We start from the raw sequence: 21,020 nt of genomic DNA, 5'->3' as shown, positions 1-21,020 counted from the left end.
AGTCGGGAGATATGTAAGTTGTCTTCATACGCTCAAATTTGGCAATGGGAGTGTCATTAATAGCCATTTTTTTTTTTGTCAGATTCCATGCCCTATTTCACCAATCTATAGGCCATATTAGATTCGGTAAATACTCTAGTGTCGGTCTACCTGTGGAAGGGCCAGCTTCCGCCAGGGTCTTTGTCAGCTAGACGCCATATTGAAAATTACCCAGAAGACCCTGGGGACGAGGTTGCCAACTCCTAAGACACTGCAAACGACTTGCGTGAACACTTGCTAATGGCGAAACTTCGCTGCAAATATAGCAATATAAAGCACAACACCGCTTTTAAAATGCCAACGAAAGCTAAAAGAGAATCGTGGGTGAAAAAAGACTGAAGAAATACAAAGTAAATGCTGGTACTGGTAGGAGAGCGCATTTCTTTCAAACAAAAATCAAGCAAGACATTGCAGTGCATGCAAAACGGACGCTTGTCTATGTGTGACTGAAAATCATAAATTCTGGGACAGAGGATCCGATGTTTCATGATGATGGTGAATTTCTCTTTCATCAAACTTAATTAGAAAAAGAAGAAGTCAGGGGAAAAAGTGAAGTGGCGCTTTTCAAGTTTTCGTGGCCTTCGATACTAGGGACTTTAAGAACCGAGAACGCGGCGGGTCTAGGACGCGACCGGAAGTGTTTTTTTCACATTTTGCCCAACAGCGCATGCGCATGAAGTTCTCTCTTCTTGGCGGGAACGCGACGAATCGAGTTTTGAAGTGCTGTAGAAAACGTGAGTATTCAGCGATACTTTTAATAGAAAGGAAGCGTATTCCAAATATTTTTTCATTATGTATGTGAAGTTTATTGCTTTTTCTAGAGGTAGAGGTTTTACAGAAGTCAAGGGAATCGATTTTTGATTAAAAATGAACGTTTTTTTTCTTAGCAGGTGTGTTCAACCATGGCATCAAACGTGCGAGATGCAAAGGACAAACCTTTAAAGTATGTCATCTCATTATCTTTGAATCTATAGTGTATTTTCTATGTTCTTCTGTCATAACTTCTCGTGGATTTCTAATTAACGTAGGCTATACTGTTTAGCTTATTACATAACGGAGCGTAAAATACCCATTTGAAAAGCCATCCTTTTTTATAAGTAAGATATTTTAAAGTTTAATTAACTTAAGTAAAGTAAATTTTTTATCGGGTCTACCAGACTAATTTTATCGGAAAATAACTTCTATTTATACGTGAATGTACTGAAGTTTTGGGTTCTGATTTTGTTGTTTTACCTTGATTCAATTTGTCAATAATCTGTAAAAAAAGGTTCAAGCATGTTGTCAACACTCATGTGCAACACTGATAGATTGGACAAAAAAGTTTACACTTTATTTTGCTTTTATTTAATTATCTAAATTTTATCATCATGGCCCACATTAATTGAAAGCTTAAATATGTATTTAGATCTATCTTTATTGTCTTGCAAACTTTGTTTTCATTTTTCTCAGTCATATTTGATTGTGTTTGGAAAGTCACACAAGTTCGCTGTAGGGCTTTTTATTCAATATTTTTAAATATTGAATAAAATGATAATGTTTTTAAATATTTTTTGAATATTTTTTGTTTTTAAATATTGAATAAAATGATAATGTTTAAAAACATTCTATCAGGGATATAATGGTGTGCATGTTGCAATAACAATTTTTTTTACACAGCAATGTGATCATGTACTGGTCGACTGTCACAGACAAAGAAGAGAGATTTCAGAGAGGGTGATGTGGATGTAAAACCTAAGCGACAAAGAAGGAAGGGAGGAGATGCAATTGAGTTTTTGAAAGAGAGAGCTGACAAAAACAGTGAACTTAGAGAAAAGGAGCTCAACATGAAAAAGGAAATGCAACAACAACAACTACAATTGCAGCAAAAGAATACAGAAATGATGCAAGCTATGGTACAGCAACAACAACAACAACAACAACCCCAGCAGCAACAACTCCAGCAGCAACAACTCCAGCAGCAACAACTCCAGCAGCAACAAATGCTCATGATGCAACAGTTCATAGGAGTGATGGGGAAAATGTTGAACAAATAAGTATTTGATATATGACATGAAGAAACTGTTTACTTTCTAATTTTACAAGAGCATAGTTACCTGTTTTACAATAAATGCACTGTATTGTATGAGGTGATATTTAGACATATTTTTTGCAAATTTAATTTATTCATCTGAGTCAAATATCAAGATACAAGAACCTATTTTGAGAAACCTTGGTAGCTTAAATTTCCTTGAATTATAAAAAAAAACTATTTAGGCTAAATTGAAAAATTCAGGTTCTTATGCGCGGGGAACTACTGTACAGTATAGTGTCTATTTGTGCTTGATTTGCACAAAAATGTTATTTTTATTTAAAAACAAAAGTTAAAATTTTTATTATCATACAAGATTATAAATCTTTAAATACATTTTGTATAAAACATAGTATATTTTACAGCAAATGTTTCTATTTTTCACTGTTAACAATTACATATACACCATTATAAAAGTGATGTGCACATTTTTGTTGTGTTGTTTTGTTGCCCCACCCATCACTTGTTTAAATAGTTTGTCACTGTACTACCTGCATTATACAAACTCAATTTGATTGTTTATTTTCTTTAGTTGAAATAGTCAACCAGTGTAGGAGGATCAAGTCCAAAATATTCAGAGGTTGTGTTGGAGTAAAGGCATGTTAAGCCATTTCTCAGAAGGGCACAGACCATGTACATCTTTCCAACATGTCTGAGTCAAATCTTGAGATTTTTCTTGAAGTCAAGAAATTTGAAATAGTTTATAATGTCAGCAAAAAGCCATTCAACTGAAATACTGACTGAACTCATGGATTCGTTGAAGTCTTGCATTGGCCCATTGAGTACACCCATTCTAAAAGGCGCTTGCAGATGGTTGTGTAGGGGGTATGCTGGATCCCCATAGATGCACATTTCTTGACCAGCTGGAGAAAAAGCATGTTGTGCCAAGCTGTCGTACAATCCTGAGACTGCCAACATTCTTGCATCATGCATCCTTCCCTCTAAAAAAGGAAAGGTAACATTAGTAAACTGCATACTTATGAATGCATAAATCACCCTTTACCCTCTAAAAACAGAATTGGACATCAAACACCCCTGTATCCACCCCCTCCAAAGTTTTTGTAAAAAGGGAGTGGGTGGGTTCTTGGTTTTTGTGCTGTGTTTTTATCTAAACTTGATATACCATTCACTGATAAAACATACGGATAAATATCTCACCTACTGGTCTAAATAGTTGGCCGATGAGCCCATTGGGCAATGCAACAGACTGGTATTTGAGAGCGTGTACACGCTTGTGTCCGTTGTAAACAACTCTCTGATTCAATCCTGGTCTTGTTATTGGTCGAACTGTCCCATCTACAGCAAGCCAAAGCAATTATCCAAGGCTGCACCTTTGTTGTGAATTGCATCAGCATATGTTTGCAATGAATTGGGGGACAGGATAAAGTTGTTCCACTCTGTTATACGGTGGTGGTGAGCATAGATCCATTCAGTCACTTCATTGCAAATCATGCTGAGCTCTGGCACTGATCTACCGAATATGGAAATCATGTCTGACAATCTGCAAGGATAAGCAAACCGCTTCAGCACGACACACAGCCCTTCTGTTGCATCACAAACCGTGCCGTTAGCACATGTAAACGTATCTGGCATTTGTAAAGCATCTACGAGCAAAGGAATATCTCTCTTTTCAAATCTAAAGTCGGCCTTGCACTCAGCGGGATCTTTATTTTCTAGACAAAATTCTTCGTAGTCCCAGTGGCGAAAAGGCAGGTTTTGCGGCGTGTATTCTTCGAAAAGGACAGCAAATTCCTCTTTGTCTATAATTCGTTCTTCCAGGGAGAAGAGCAAAGATTCTTGTACAGCTTTAAACGAGTTTTTTGACATTTTTTGAAGCTACCTGAAAAGCAGCTTTTTGTTGACAAGTAAAGTAGCGGGCGCGTCGCCTGTTGCATCTAAACTTCAAGTTTCCCGCGTTTGAGACGCGGTCCTCGCTCCATGCCTCCGACGGTCCTGGGGTTTTCCACGTCGCTGCGTTTTCGGTTCTTAAAGTCCCTACTAATCGATGATGATGTGGGGGATATTCCTTGTATTGTATAATTACTTAGTACTAGTAAACCAAACCTCGGGGAGAGTTTTAGTTTCTCTTAACGAACGTATTCATCCGGTATTATAAATTACTAGAAAACCAAATGTCGGGCCGGAGTTGCCGTTTTTGCTTCTTACCCCGTAATTTCATTTCAACTTGGTCCAGGGGGTCCAGTGTGGTCCCACTTGTCTCCCATGGACTCGTATTCGAAACGTCCCATTATGTGAGAGGCTCAGTTGCTTGTTATAAGCGTCCGTATAGGTCATGTTAACTTTTGTTTTCCACACTCCCCTCCTACAAAAAAAAAAATAAATTGATCAGTTTGTTCCCCCTTTTCTACCACGGACTCGTATTCGCAACGTCCTTATATGTCAGGCGCTCAGTTGCTTGTTATTAGCGTCCGTATAGGTCATGTAAACTTTTGGAACCCACCCCCCCCCCCTACAAAGTAAAAATTGATCAGTGTGTTCCCCCTTTGTTTCCTACGGACTCGTATTCGCAACGTCCTTATATGTCAGGCGCTCAGTTGCTTGTTATGAGCGTCCGTATAGGTCATGTGAGCTTTTGGAACAACCCTCCCCCCCCCCCCCCCCCCCACACCACAAAAAATAATTGATCAGTGTGGTCCCCCTTGTCTACCACGGACTCGTATTCGTAACGTCCCTATATGACAGGCGCTCAGTTGGTTGTTATGAGCGTCCGTATAGGTCATGTGTATTTTTGTCACCCACCCTCCCCTACCGCAAAGACTAAATTGGTCCCCCTTGTTTGCCACGGACTCGTATTCATAACGTCCCTATTTGTCAGGCGTTCAGTTGCTTGATATTTGCCTCTGTATAGGTAATTTTGACGAACGTCACGCGTCCCTATATGTCAGGTAGCGATACGGACCCCGGTCTACCATTTCTCTATACCTATGGGGCTCCTACGGCCGCGCTGGCTCCGCTATTAAACTACCACCGGAACCCAGGCAAAACACCAGGTAGTAGGGTGCTTGTTTTTCAATCAGCAGGCCAGGTCGCTATTGATTTAGATCAAGATGGCGGGCATCAAAGGTAGTGTGAGAGATGTTTGTTTTGCTATTATTTATCTTAATTTGCTGAGTGTTACCACTAGCAAAGCCCGTTTCTGGAGGTTAACAAAGACTCTTTTTATCCTTATATCCTTGTGCTACTATGGTGGACCATATAAAAGCGTGAGTGAGAAAAATTTTAATATTCTTGATGACTTTTCTAATAGTATTTTCCGTAAAGATAATTCAATCCCTTCTCTTTGCGCTGCAGCATCATAGCTTTGTCGTTTAGCGGGGCTATCGGTATTCTCTTGGTTGTCCTAGGCTGCGCCTTGAAAGATTATGGGTAAGTGTCTCGCGTATCATCATTGTACAAAAGGCAATGGAATCTGACTCTTTATCAAACCGGTTTTTTATGTAGATATGTGTTCAGTCTTCATTAAGGTTTTCTTGTAGCATTTGTGTGTGTGTGTGTTTTTTTTGCGGTTATGTTTTTTAGGATTCTAGCGACCCCCACGCCGCTTTGATGTTAAAAAGTAAAAATATCGTGATGGAATTTTGTCTCCCTGTGTCTGTGGTCTCACAATCTTTGAGAAATTCAGCAATAACTTAATAGGCCATCTTTGTCTGTGACTCAGAATTTGCAAACGCTATTTTCAGCATCTAAGCTTGCCAGAAAGGCTTTATACAGGAATACAAAAATATACTTTTTAGTGCCTAATACAAAGTGTTTGATTTTGAGGATTGAAACCTACCTACCCTTGCACTCTGAGATGGTATAATGTGACATTTAACTAGCAACTTTAATTGGTCAAGTGGGAAAATGATGTGAGAAAATACAATATGAAGCACATTTATTTTAGACACTACTCAAACCATCAAAATGACTTTAATATACTAAATACGGTACTTAAGTTAGAATTGGATACAGTTTTTAGAAGAACAGAAAGATTAGGGACTGCCTTTTTTATATTTTCTTTCAAAAAAGTTCAAAACTGGCCGAAAACACACCATTGAAGTAAATACGGTCTATTTATTAGCCATTTCTCAGAACAAAACCAAAAATAACGGGGGATTAGAGAGGTTTTGAAGTGATTAATTTTGTTGTGTGTCCACGTGCACCTAAATGATGCCATTTCAAGTTTTTCAATTCAAACAAGCGCGCCCTGTGTTTGATTTCTCAATGAAAATTTTTGTTCCTGTTTTGGTAGATAATTGACTTCAAACACTTTCCCGTATATGCCTGATAGTTCTTTAACATTCTTTTGTACTTTAAAATTGTCTTAATTTGTCGTACAGCTTTACTTTCTTTCACACACCGAGAATTTACTAGTTCAAGATTCAGATATGGTACATGATTTTCATAAAACGAGTCTTTGCTATTTAGACAAATTTCAATAGGAATTCTTATCAAGCGCCCAATACAAACTTTCCAGCTTTTTTACATGCCTTTTTTAGATATTTAGCATATAATTACATGCATGCTTTGCGGCTTAATTATTTTAAAACCAGGTGGAAATATGTGCTCAAAGTTCTCTCAGATTTAGTAAAATAACAGTTTTAGAAAACACACCATTGAAGTAAAGTTGTCATAATTTGTCGTACAGCTTTACTTTCTGCTATGTTTTTCCTCTGGCAGTTTCAGGGGTCCGCACTCAACGAATGACGACAACTTGCGCCAGAGCCTGCAAAAAAGGGGGTGAAGCTATCCCTTTTATAGCGCGCGTTCATGTTTAAGCCTGGTTTCCATATGGTTGTGTCTGTCATATCTGTCGTGTGAAAAAAATTCCATACGACAGAAACAACCATATGGAAACTTCAGATGCAACAGCCTGATATGACTCTGACACGACAGACTTGTTGCTTGAGATAGAATCGATTTTATCCCATACAACAGGAAACAGGCGTGATGCAACCATACTTTGTTAATGGAAACCATTGAAAGCAACAGGTACGACAAAAACAACAAAAACATGTCCCAAAATGCACTTTGTTTACAACATGGCTGCAGAGGTAAAAAACTTGTGTTTGTTCTGTATTTCTCTGTATTTCTATTTTTTTCTACATTCTCCCTCACCCCTTCTCCTTCTCCTTAGCCCTAAAAGGACTAACAAGCCAAAAAAAACCCTTTTTTGTTTGTTTATTGGGCGCTAAGTACCCCTTTACTCCTCGGTTTTTATTGCAACAGAAGAAGCAAGTATTACAGATGGATACTTAGCTGTTGTTTGAGTTGTGTTTTTTCAGTGGGTGAGCTAGTTCATATGAAAGAAGCGCCAGACGCAACCATATGGAAACCAGGCTTTAGTGAATATGCCACACTAAACTTTTTGAGTACCTAAACTCTGGAACAATCTGTAACCATGCGCAGTCAACCTTCTGTTAATGGCTTTAAGTTCTGTCTTACCCAGCACTACTCTACTGTACTTCATGCCTCTTATGATATTAACAACTTTAACTCATGGAAGTCTGTCTGCTGCAACTGCTCATCCTTCCTCAATGTCCTAAACTGCTAGCAACTACTGCTACTAACAGCTGCATAGGCTGTACATCGTTTTACAATATTTTTATTTTAAATGTTATATATAATTTTTTTCTGTTACATAGCTTTTTCTTCTATATGTCATGTTCAATGTATGTAAGTACGGGCACACTTAATTTGGGCCCCCGCCCTGTTGCGTGTCCGGCACCTTTGGTGGAAGCCAAAAAAATAAATAAATAAATAGAAGTCAAAGCATTGTGGGATTCATTATCATTAACTTTTATATTTCCCTCACAGAGTATGGTGGCCAATGTTTGTATGTAAGTACAGTAAAAGTCTTACCTGACGTTATGGTTGCCAGTCTTACAGTAGTATGTATCCCCTGTGTTATAAAGGTTACTAACTCAGATACTTTAGGAATGTAAAATCATTAGAGGCTTATTGTTCTTTGGGTTAAAAGCTTTTCCTGTAAAAAAAACTTAGCTTTTCTTTAAAGAAGCAGATGATAGAATTGTAAAAGATAGCATAAATTCAATTCAAAATCAAGTTTTGCCACGTCATCATACTTGGAAAAGTCTAAACCAAAATGTCTTCTTGTTTTACAATTAATATTGGTATAAGGAAAGTTGCTGGGGCTTTTAAATGGCTTACCTCAGCCTTTTTATGTAAATAACAATTCTGAGTTAAGCCAAGTAAAAGCCCCATCATTCATTTATTTTATATGTATATTGCTTTGCATAATTCAGTCACTTTGTATGTATAGTGCTTTTTTATGTCCTTGCTCCTGTCCCCACTGTTGTTGCAAAAAGACTTTCTGAAGACTTCTCATCAAGTGGCTCTAAGTGAGTAATAAATCATTACCCAAACCCCTAATAGAATATATCTATGCATCATCAAGTGAGTACTAAATCATTACCCAAACCCCTAATAGAATATATCTATGCATCATCAAGTGAGTAATAAATCATTTGCCAAACCCAAACTGAAATAGGAATCCACTGAAATATAAAGCGCCCTTCCTACATGTAAAGCAGAATTTGAGGTCCAAATGGTCACTATACCGGTATTTGTAAAAATTGCAAGTGAATCAAGGTTTTTGGCCCTAGACATGGTATGTGATGCAAATCCCCCTACAAAATCACCCTGTAAGTGTGGTAAATGTATTTGCCATAAGCAAATTGATTTATTGAATCTTTCATTAATTAGTGTTGTGAAGGAAGTCTCCATGTTTATCACCTCTGGCATAGTCATATCAGCTTTTGGTAAGTGTTGTTATACAGGCATTTGCAAATGCTAGTCAGTATTGGAGCATTTTACTAGGGGTGGGAGGGGATTGGCAGTTTTTGGTCTAAACATTGCAAATATTAAGGACTTGGGAAATGGGGTGGATTCACAGAAGGGGGCTAAAACACAAGTTGGTTTGCTTTATAAGCTTACCGCAATTTTATCATGCAGGCTTGTTAGAATATCAACAAAAAAACAATAGTTTTTGGGTGCCAGTATAATTGAAAACGAGGGCCAACATTGATAATAAGGGATATAAGTTACCATATTGCTCTCTCCGTCTTTGCAAAAATAGTTGTTTTCAATTCTTTGGTTTTTGATGAGCTTTGAGGATTCCAAAGTCAGATTTCAAAATAAAACTGCTAAAAACTTTTGTTTGCAAAGCTGACCAGAATCAAACTATCTAGAAATGTTTATTTATCATTCTTGAATATAATAGATGGGTTAAAATCAGGCTACATAGTTGCAGTGAGCCAGTAATCCAGTAATCTAAGGGATTTAAAGGCAATTTAAAGGTTCTTGATATTGTTTGGTAATTCTTTTTTTATTCATGAGATTTGAGTCTATGAAAGAGCCATTAATAGCATTCTGTGGCATAGATCTAAGCATTTAAAAGTTTGATTTTGCATGTGCAATGATTGTTTAAAAATATATTTCATATTTGAATATCAGATTGTCATTTTAGCAATGCATTTTCTTCTTTATTGGGATTTATCTTACCTCTGACATTAAGCTCATTAATAACAAAAGTCCAAGATGGCAGTCATAAAGAGCGAGAAGGGGAAAATTTAAATATGAAGATTTGGGAGGGTTGGCCCAACTAACAGTCTCTACTGCCACCTGTACATAAAACATGTTCAGCTCTTAAAGTAAACAAACATCTTTTTTTAGTCACCAGCTCCCAAACCCTTTCCCAATATAGCCAGTTGCTATATTTTCACCCAGTAAACCACAAGAGCAGATTAAAATTGTGAAGCAACATCTCATATTATTCTAAAACCTGCTATTGTTTTTTCTGTTTTTTTTTTTTTTTTTTATTCATAAATGATGATGATGATGCACATCATACCCTATTAGGGATACACTACACCATACTAGGGAGACACCATACACCATACTAGGGAGACACTATACCATACTAGGGAGACACCATACTAGGGAGACACTATACACCATACTAGGGAGACACTATACACCATATTAGGGAGACACTATACACCATACTAGGGAGACACTATACACCATACTAGGGAGACACAATACACCATACTAGGGGGACACTATACCATACTAGGGAGACACTGTACACCATACTAAGGATACACTATACCATACTAGGGAGACACTGTACACCATACTAAGGATACATCATACTAATGAGACACTACACTATACTAGGGAGACACCATACTAGGAAGACACCATACACAATACTAGGGAGACACTATACACCATACTAGGGAGACACCATACACCATACTAGGGGGACACTATACCATACTAGGGGGACACTATACCATACTAGGGAGACACTGTACACCATACTAAGGATACACTATACCATACTAGGGTGACACTGTACACCATACTAGGGCGACACTGTACACCATACTAGGGAGACACTATACACCATACTAGGGAGACACTATACACCATACTAGGGAGACACTATACACCATACTAGGGAGACACTATACACCATACTAGGGAGACACTACACCATACTAGGGAAACACTACACACTATACTAGGGAGACACTATACACCATACTAGGGCGACACTGTACACCATACTAGGGAGACACTGTACACCATACTAGGGAGACACTATACACCATACTAGGGAGACACCATACACCATACTTGGGAGACACTATACACCATACTAGGGATACATCATACACCATACTAGGGAGACACTATACACCATACTAGGGAGACACTATACCATACTAGGGAGACACCATACACCATACTAGGGATACACTATACCATACTAGGGAGACACTGTACACCATACTAAGGATACACTATACACCATACTAATGAGACACTACACCATACTAGGGAGACACTATTATACACCATGTTAGAGAGACACTCAACACCATACTATGGGTACACTATGCACCATACTAGGGGTACACTATACACCATACTAGGGAGACACTATACACCATACTAGGGAGACACTATACACCATACTAGGGGACACTATACTACATACTAGGGAGACACTATACACCATACTAGGGAGACACTACACCATGCTATGGAGACACTTCACCATACTAGGGATACACTGCACCGTACTAGGGAGACACCACACCATACTAGGGAGACACTATACACCATACTAGGGAGACACTACACAATACTAGGGAGACACTGTACACCATACTAGGGAGACACTGTACACCATACTAGGGATACACTACACCATACTAGGGAGACACTATACACCATACTAGGGATACATCATACACCATACTAGGGAGACACTACACAATACTAGGGAGACACTATACACCATACTAGGGAGACACTGTACACCATACTAGGGAGACACTGTACACCATACTAGGGATACACTACACCATACTAGGGAGACACTATTATACACCGTGTTACGGAGACATTGTACACCATACTAGGGAGACATCATACACCATACTTGGGGGACACTATCATACACCATACTAGGGAGACACTACACCATACTAGGGATACATCATACACCATACTAGGGAGACACTACACAATACAAGGGATACACTACACACCATACTAGGGAGACACTATTATACACCGTGTTACGGAGACATTGTACACCATACTAGGGAGACATCATACACCATACTTGGGGGACACTATCATACACCATACTAGGGAGACACTACACCATACTAGGGATACATCATACACCATACTAGGGATACACTACACACCATACTATGGAGACACTATAATACACCGTGTTAGGGAGACACTATACACCATGCTAGGGAGACACTACACCATACTAGGGATACATCATACACCATACTAGGGATACACTACACACCATACTATGGAGACACTATAATACACCGTGTTAGGGAGACACTATACACCATGCTAGGGAGACACTACACCATACTAGGGAGACAATCACAATATGGTTTTGAATCCCAAAAAGTGTAAATCAATGACCGTTGAATTCCTTGATTATAACAGCTGTGTGTGGGGTCCCATTGTTATCGGCAACGCGGTCGTGGAGTGTGTGAGCACTTTCAAATTACTCAGTGTTGTTATTTCTCACGACCTCACATGGGATACTCACTGTGAAGTTATAATAAAAAAAGCCAACAAAAGGCTATATGCACTACGTCAGCTTAAGAAAAGTGGTTTAGGGAAAGTGATCTAGTCGATGTGTATTGCGCCCTGATTAGATCGATTTTTGAATATGGCTGTGTTGTTTTCTCTAATCTACCTAAACGCCTCTGCTATTCCATAGGCGGACGCTCTCTGTTATCTACCCGAATCTGAATTATGAGAATGCACTTGTACAGGCTAATCTTCAAGACCTTGAAAGCCGTAGGCAAGATCTCTGTAAAAAATACATGTGTAATTTATCAGAAGAAAACCCTGTACATAAACTTATATTGTCAAGGACTATAACAATACCGCAAACGTACAGCCTGCGATCGAATGCAACCCGACGTGATGCACCATCAAGAACCAAGAGGCTCAGTGACTTTGTTTCTGTCAAGTATTTAAATGTTTTGTAATTGCTCCTGTAATTCAGTCCTATGGCTGCGATAGGAATAAATAAACACATTAGACACTATACACCATACTAGGGAGACACTACACCATACTAGGGAGACACAATACACCATACTAGGGAGACACTACACCATACTAGGGAGACACTACACCATACTAGGGGAACACTACACACCATACTAGGGAGACACTACACGTTACTAGGAAGACACTACTATACACTGCGTTACGGAGACACTATACACCATACTAGGGAGACACTACACCATACTAGGGAGACACTACACCATACTAGGGATACACTATACACCATACTAGGGAGACACTATACACCATACTACGGAGACACTATACACCATACTAGGGGGACACTATACCATACTAGGGGGACACTATACCATACTAGGGGGACACTATACCATACCAGGGAGACACTATACCATACTAGGGAGACACCATACACCATACTAGGGAGACACTATACACCATACTAGGGAGACACTATACACCATACTAGGGAAACACTACACCATACTAGGGAGACACTATACACCATACTAGGGAGACACCATACTAGGGAGACACTATACACCATACTAGGGAGACACTATACACCATACTAGGGAAACACTACACCATACTAGAGAGACACTATACACCATACTAGGGGGACACTACACCATACTAGGGAGACACTATACCATACTAGGGAGACACTACACCATACTAGGGGGACACTATACCATACTAGGGAAACACTACACCATACTAGGGAGACACTATACACCATACTAGGGAGACACTATACACCATACTAGGGAGACACCATACACCATACTTGGGAGACACTATACCATACTAGGAAGACACCATACTAGGGAGACACTATACCATACTAGGGAGACACTACACACCATACTTGGGAGACACTACACACCATACTTGGGAAACACTACACCATACTAGGGAGACACTATACACCATACTTGGGAGACACTATACCATACTAGGGAGACACCATACACCATACTTGGGATACACTATACCATACTAGGGAGACACTATACACCATACTAGGGAGACACTATACACCATACTAGGGAGACACTATACACCATACTAGGGAGACACTACACCATACTAGGGAGACACTATACACCATACTAGGGAGACACTATACACCATACTAGGGATACACTATACCATACTAGGGAGACACTATACACCATACTAGGAATACACTTTACACCATACTAGGAATACACTTTACACTATACTAGGAATACACTTTACACTATACTAGGAATAAACTATACACCATACTAGGAATACACTACACACCATACTAGGGAGACACTACTATACACTGCGTTAGGGAGACACTATACACCATACTAGGGATACACTATACACCATACTAGGGAGACACTATACACCATACTAGGGAGACACTATACACCATACTAGGGATACACTATACACCATACTAGGAATACACTATACACCATACTAGGAATACACTTTACACCATACTAGGAATACACTTTACACTATACTAGGAATACACTATACACCATACTAGGAATACACTATACACCATACTAGGGATACACTATACACCATACTAGGAATACACTTTACACTATACTAGGAATAAACTATACACCATACTAGGAATACACTATACACCATACTAGGGAGATGGAATCCAATGGAATCCAAATATTGCCTCACTGCTAATGTTAATTGTTTTAATTAATAATAATAATGAACCTGTATTTTAAGATACTGGATTTTATGATAACTTCGATTTTACGATGGCGTTCCTTTCTCCAGGCGGAAATACCATGAAATGTATAAGAAATTACCTGAATCTTGGGATATTGGAAACAAAGATATTCTCGATTTTAGAATACAAATCTGTTTTCCACAGAACAGTCTTAGACAGAGTACAGTTACAAAATTATTATTTTGTAAAAGTTAGAATTTACCCAACATCTCTCTAATGTTTTTTTAATGGATTTTCCTTTATATTGTAAAATCAAAGACCTCTTTGCAACAATACCTTGATTTTACTATACATGCATGGAGATCATATTATGTACCGTGTTAGAAGCACAGAGATCATCCGTGTTTATGTGCCATGTAACATGCATGGAGATCATCCGTGTTTATGTGCCATGATACATCATGGAGATCATCCGTGTTCATGTGCCGTGTTACATGCATGGAGATCATCCATGTTTGTGTGCCGTGTTACATTCATGGAGATCATCCGTGTTTATGTGCCGTGTTAGAAGCAGAGAGATCATCCATGTAAATGTGCCGTGTTACATGCATGAAGATCATCCGTGTTTATGTGCCGTGTTAGAAGCACAGAGATCATCCCTGTTAATGTGCCGTGTTACATGCATAGAGATCATCCGTGTTTGTGTGCCATGTTACATGCATGGAGATCATCCGTATTTATGTGCCATGATACATGCATGGAGATCATCCTTGTTTATAAGCCGTGTTACATGCATGGAGATCATCCATGTTTATGTGCCGTGTTACATGCATGGAGATCATCCATGTTAATGTGCCGTGTTAAATGCATGGAGATCATCTGTGTTTATGTGCTGTGTTACATGCATGGAGATCATCCCTGTTTATGTGCTGTGTTACATGTATTGAGATCATCCGTCATCAGCCACTTCTCATAATCCCATCTTTGTACCCTAGGCCCAAGAAGAATTGTACACATAGAATCACTAATGTGCTATTGTGCATTAGTGATAAGTGATTGTTCACTAGTCAGCTACTGTAGCTAAGTGAGTGAAGACCATCAGATTGTGTGATTCTGAAAATGAAATACCTGTTTACGATTTATATTTTCTTAAATGGTTTTTTCTTTTCTTTTCTTAGCCAGTCAGAACTTGCATATTACAATGTATGGTAAAACCAGTTATTCTTCTGTGTAATTTATGAAATCTGATCACACTCATAAAATTAATGCTACTAAAAACAAATGACTTTTTTTCTGTATTACAGGTCTGCCAATAGTTCTGGCTAGATGTGGAATTGTAAGTAATTGCATGGTTTGCTTACCCCTTTAATGAGGTTGGATTGACCAGTCAGTAATACATATAAAAAATATGCAATTGTTCCTTTAATAAGCAAAAAACTTGAAAAAGAAGAGTAGTACAGGGAATCATGAATAAATATTATTATGATGACCATACACCATGTAAATAATAATAATAATAATAATAATAATAATAATAATAATAATTTTATTTTAAAAAAATATTCATATTTACAAATTTCAATAGGAATATATAAACATTTCTTAATATTTATAATTGATCAAAAGGTTAAAAAGGACTGAAAACTAAGTGGCAATACATAATAATAATAATAATAATAATAATAATAATAATAATAATAATAATAATAATAATAATAATAATAATAATAATAATATTAATAATAATAATAATAATAACGTGAAGAGAGGATTACAGACCTATAATGACAAGGGAAGCAGAGTGGGTGATCTAAACATCAGAGACCTCGAGGAGGATGCGCTCTACCGCTTCCTAGGAGCACCCGAACACATACTCCAAGATGAGAAGGCAGCATTGGATTCTGCGGCGAGCTCATATCTCAAGAGACTCTCAATAATCTGGTCGAGCCCGCTATCTGATAGTAACAGGGTGAAAGCGTCAAACCAGCTCGCACTTCCAGTGCTGTCATACCTAATGTGGTCAATGCATTGGAACTTGATAGACTTGAGAGAGATAGACAGAAAGGCAAGGAAAATAATGAGTAATAATGGCGGGAAACACCCACTTGGATCAACAGCCCTCATATACCTCCCGAGGGCACTTGCTGGGCGTGGAATGAAGTCGGTCGAGACGGAATACAAGCACACAAAAATCAAGACGGCCCTGAAGCCCTACTCCAATCGGGATGCAAGCATGGAAGTGGTTAGACGCTTTGAGGAGTTATCGTCTACCAAGGGTCACCAGTCCCTGGTGAAGGAGGCCAAAAAATATGCAAGTGAACTTGCCCTATCACTCGTGCTCACATATTCAGAGCCCACTTGTTGTGGAGAAGACGGAGAAACCATCGCCACAAAAATGATTGGCTCCACATTACGGTAGATAGCTGATGGAGCAAGGCAAAGCAAGATGGAAGAAGAAAAATGGCAAGGAAAGTTACTCAAGAGCAGATGGGAAGATGAGGATCTGGATAGACCAGGCTGCTTCGCGTAGATGAGAGAATGGCGAGATGCCCCCACCCACACCATTGCAGGCATAGTGGAGATGTACGAGCAGCAAGTTCCAACCAAGCTCTACTCGGCTAGAAAAACCTACACCTCGCCAGCTGATGACATTATGTGTAGATTGTGCGGTACAACTGCAGAGAGCTTGGCCCATGTTCTCGCAGGCTGCCCAGCTCTCGCCAAAAGCAAGTACCTACCACGACATAACGCAGCACTACAGATCCTCTTCTTTGAGAAGCTGAAAGATCTGAAGCTGATAGAAGCAACTCCTCCATGGTACTCTACTATGGTACCGAAGCCCACCTACGAATCCCAGGATGCCAAGGCATTCTGGGACGTCCCAATGTTTGCAGAACACACTCATGTACTACAGAACAGGATTGACGCCCGCATTATAGACCATAAGCGAAGAGAAATTCTAGCGATTGAGATGGCGTGCCCGTGGATGGAGAACAGAAGGAAGAAAGATGAGGAAAAAACGATGAAGTATGGCCCGCTGAGATGGGAGCTGAAGCAACAGTACCCCGGCTATAGCATCAAGCAACACAACATAGTGATGGACGTGCTGGGAGGTTGGTCCCAAGACGTAAACAGCTCGATGAGGGAGATATTCGGCGTGCGTGGCCGTGATGTCCTAAAGAAGATGCAATAAGCAGTGCTCTCAAGTCCTTTAAATATTGCAAGGACGCTGAAAGTGCTATTTTTATTGATTTATTTTTACATTTCTTAATTTTATGTTATACCTACTTATATCCTAGGGGATTCTGAGATACAGTTTGGGTTACGCTTGCGCCCCTCTCTGTATATAGGCTGACATACATATGTTGTACAACTGTCATAATAATAATAATACTTGTTCATTAGTCCTCTCGTAGCTCAGCTAAATTACAGCATTCCAAATAACTAATATAATAAAGTACATGATTATTATAGAGTGACAGTTTTTTTTACCAAACAGACACATACTTTCACTTACTTTCATGAGACTACTTTTATGCCCTTTTATCTTTCAGGTTCATTGGGGAGCTGTTGGCCTTGTAATGTCTGGGAATGTGTTTATTTTCTTCACCATCTTGGCTTATTTCTTGATATTTTCTGTGGAGGATGACTGGGGATTTTAATATTCATTCAACAAAATCGACAATGTATATAAGATGTAACCTTGCTTTTTACTGAGCAAAAGTTGTTATTTTTAGTCAGCTTTAAGTTTCCATGCTACAGAGTAATCCAAGCAGGATATGATGGGTGTCCTAGTTCTAGAGATAATTTGAAGTTACTAGATAAAATGTATGGGATAGAGTGTTCTTGGCTATAAAAATATAGAAAAATAAAAAAGTTTGTAATGTTAACTCGCCCTGCTTTATGGGAGTTGATATGTAAGCCCGCACGGCATTGTGGGTGCTGGTTTGACAGACCTCGTGGAATGTTGACATAGTTGGAGTGTATTAAAGTTTGTTGTTGTTTTTGGAAGCGTTCTCCTCTCTCGCCTGGTATTCGGCCACCACAAGTTTGTCAGGTGTTTCCCCAGTTGTCTTTTTCCACCTAGTAGGCTGCACCCTCCATTACACTGTACATTTACACATACAGTATAGTGTCAGAGTTTTGGGGAGGGGAGGGTAGAGTAGTGGAGCAGTAGAGTAGTAGTCCATACAGTATAGTGTCAGAGTTTGGGGGATGGGAGGGTAGAGTAGTGGAGCAGTAGAGTAGTAGTCCATACAGTATAGTGTCAGAGTTTGGGGGATGGGAGGGTAGAGTAGTGGAGCAGTAGAGTAGTAGTCCATACAGTATAGTGTCAGAGTTTGGGGGATGGGAGGGTAGAGTAGTGGAGCAGTAGAGTAGTAGTCCATACAGTATAGTGTCAGAGTTTGGGGGATGGGAGGGTAGAGTAGTGGAGCAGTAGAGTAGTAGTCCATACAGTATAGTGTCAGAGTTTGGGGGAGGGGAGGGTAGAGTAGTGGAGCAGTAGAGTAGTAGTCCATACAGTATAGTGTCAGAGTTTGGGGGAGGGGAGGGTAGAGTAGTGGAGCAGTAGGGTAGTAGTCCATACAGTATAGTGTCAGAGTTTGGGAGAGGGGAGGGTAGAGTAGTGGAGCCGTAGAGTAGTAGTCCATACAGTATAGTGTCAGAGTTTGGGGGAGGGGAGGGTAGAGTAGTGGAGCAGTAGAGTAGTAGTCCATACAGTATAGTGTCAGAGTTTGGGGGAGGGGAGGGTAGAGTAGTGGAGCAGTAGGGTAGTAGTCCATACAGTATAGTGTCAGAGTTTTGGGGATGGGAGGGTAGCGTAGTGGAGCAGTAGAGTAGTAGTCCATACAGTATAGTGTCAGAGTTTTGGGGATGGGAGGGTAGAGTAGTGGAGCAGTAGAGTAGTAGTCCATACAGTATAGTGTCAGAGTTTGGGAGAGGGGAGGGTAGAGTAGTGGAGCAGTAGGGTAGTAGTCCATACAGTATAGTGTCAGAGTTTGGGGGAGGGGAGGGTAGAGTAGTGGAGCAGTAGAGTAGTAGTCCATACAGTATAGTGTCAGAGTTTTGGGGATGGGAGGGTAGAGTAGTGGAGCAGTAGAGTAGTAGTCCATACAGTATAGTGTCAGAGTTTGGGGGAGGGGAGGGTAGAGTAGTGGAGCAGTAGAGTAGTAGTCCATACAGTATAGTGTCAGAGTTTGGGGGAGGGGAGGGTAGAGTAGTGGAGCAGTAGGGTAGCATATACAGTAAAGTTGTCATGTGAGATCATGTCACACCATAGGCTGACCAAAATGACATAACTCCTGTATTACAAGCCTACAAGGGCGGTAGGAAAGACGAATTTCCCTCTAAATTTGTCAGTGTCGATTTGTCTGCGCTCTGTGCGGTGCATATATGCCTTTAAACGCGTTTGTCAATTTGTCAGTCGACAGGTCGACAAAAATTGTCAGTGTTGATTTGTCAGTCCTCTAAGCGGTGGTTAGGTGCAGTGAAACGCGTTTGTCGATTTGTCAGTCCACAGGTCGACAAAATTTGTCAGTGCTCTGTGCGGTGGTTATATGTGCCGTGAAGAGCGTTTGTCGATTTGTCAGTCGACAGGTCGACAAAATTTGTCAGTGTCGATTTTTCAGTACTGTGTGAGGTGGTTATATGTGGCGTGAAGGGCGTTTGTCGATTTGTCAGTCGACAGATCGACAAAATTTATCAGTGTCGATTTGTATGCCTATTATAGTACGTAGCCTCCTCCACACGCCTATTATAGTATGTAGCCTCCTCCACACGCCTATTACAGTATGTAGCCTTCTCCGCACGCCTATTATAGTATGAAGCCTCCTCCGCACGCCTATTATAGTATGTAGCCTCCTCCACACGCCTATTATAGTATGTAGCCTCCTCCACACGCCTATTACAGTATGTAGCCTCCTCCGCACGCCTATTATAGTATGTAGCCTCCTCCGCACGCCTATTATAGTATGAAGCCTCCTCCGCACGCCTATTATAGTATGAAGCCTCCTCCGCACGCCTATTATAGTATGTAGCCTCCTCCACACGCCTATTATAGTATGTAGCCTCCTCCACACGCCTATTATAGTATGTAGCCTCCTCCACACACCTATTATAGTATGTAGCCTCCTCCACACGCCTATTATAGTATGTAGCCTCCTCCGCACGCCTATTATAGTATGTAGCCTCCTCCACACGCCTATTATAGTATGTAGCCTCCTCCGCACGCCTATTATAGTATGTAGCCTAGTCCACACGCCTATTATAGTATGTAGCCTCCTCCACACGCCTATTATAGTATGTAGCTTCCTCCGCACGCCTATTATAGTATGTAGCCTCCTCCACACGCCTATTATAGTATGTAACCTCCCTGTGGCCGGCCGTGAGGCAACCAAGAGGGTCAAACCAAACAGGAATCCCGAAAGAGTGCAGAGGACTAGGCTGCCAATTCGAGTAAATCAAAACCTATTCTTGTTGAGCATTCGTCTGTCATGCAGCAACAAGGCCCATTTGGCCGTTTGTTTTTCATGTTCCCTTATTTATAAGATTTTTCTACTCTTCACTATCATAAAGAGTACACAATACGCTTCACTATTATAAAGAGTACAA

At 39.9% G+C, this 21,020-nt stretch overlaps 1 protein-coding gene and 2 long non-coding RNA genes across 6 annotated transcripts; 2 read left to right on the top strand and 1 right to left on the bottom strand.

Annotated features, from left to right (window-relative positions):
- Positions 1-214: 214 nt before the first annotated feature.
- Positions 215-1,864, top strand: LOC116602002. Its single transcript, XR_004290249.2, has 3 exons — positions 215-773; positions 927-982; positions 1,696-1,864. It is a non-coding gene; the product is annotated as an uncharacterized LOC116602002 (long non-coding RNA).
- LOC116602003 lies at positions 858-4,513 on the bottom strand. The gene is made up of 2 exons (XR_004290250.2): positions 3,266-4,513; positions 858-3,048 (listed from the first exon to the last, which is right to left on the bottom strand). It is a non-coding gene; the product is annotated as an uncharacterized LOC116602003 (long non-coding RNA).
- Positions 4,514-4,953: 440 nt separating this feature from the next.
- Positions 4,954-18,298, top strand: LOC5518327 (leptin receptor gene-related protein). 4 transcript variants are annotated; one of them, XR_004290232.2, is made up of 8 exons: positions 4,954-5,191; positions 5,420-5,494; positions 7,925-7,947; positions 8,391-8,469; positions 8,834-8,889; positions 12,408-12,491; positions 15,713-15,744; positions 17,963-18,152. XR_004290232.2 is itself a non-coding variant. In XM_032362890.2 (8 exons), the coding sequence occupies exons 3-8, from the start codon at positions 7,077-7,079 to the stop codon at positions 18,068-18,070; spliced, it is 321 nt and encodes a 106-aa protein (XP_032218781.1). In that variant the 5' UTR covers positions 5,162-5,191; positions 5,420-5,494; positions 7,046-7,076; the 3' UTR covers positions 18,071-18,298. The 4 variants fall into 4 exon arrangements, 3 of the variants coding, with proteins under 3 accessions (XP_001638290.2, XP_032218781.1, XP_032218780.1); XM_032362890.2 differs by lacking the exon at positions 12,408-12,491 and adding an exon at positions 7,046-7,099 and having other exon boundaries at positions 5,162-5,191; positions 17,963-18,298; XM_001638240.3 differs by lacking the exon at positions 12,408-12,491 and having other exon boundaries at positions 4,986-5,191; positions 17,963-18,298.
- Positions 18,299-21,020: the final 2,722 nt, after the last annotated feature.

Source organism: Nematostella vectensis, chromosome 1 (genome assembly GCF_932526225.1).
Source record: "Nematostella vectensis chromosome 1, jaNemVect1.1, whole genome shotgun sequence".
Lineage (NCBI taxonomy): Eukaryota > Metazoa > Cnidaria > Anthozoa > Actiniaria > Edwardsiidae > Nematostella > Nematostella vectensis.
The sequence above is the reverse complement of the archived record's forward strand: the minus strand, read 5'-3'. Positions and strand labels throughout refer to the sequence as shown.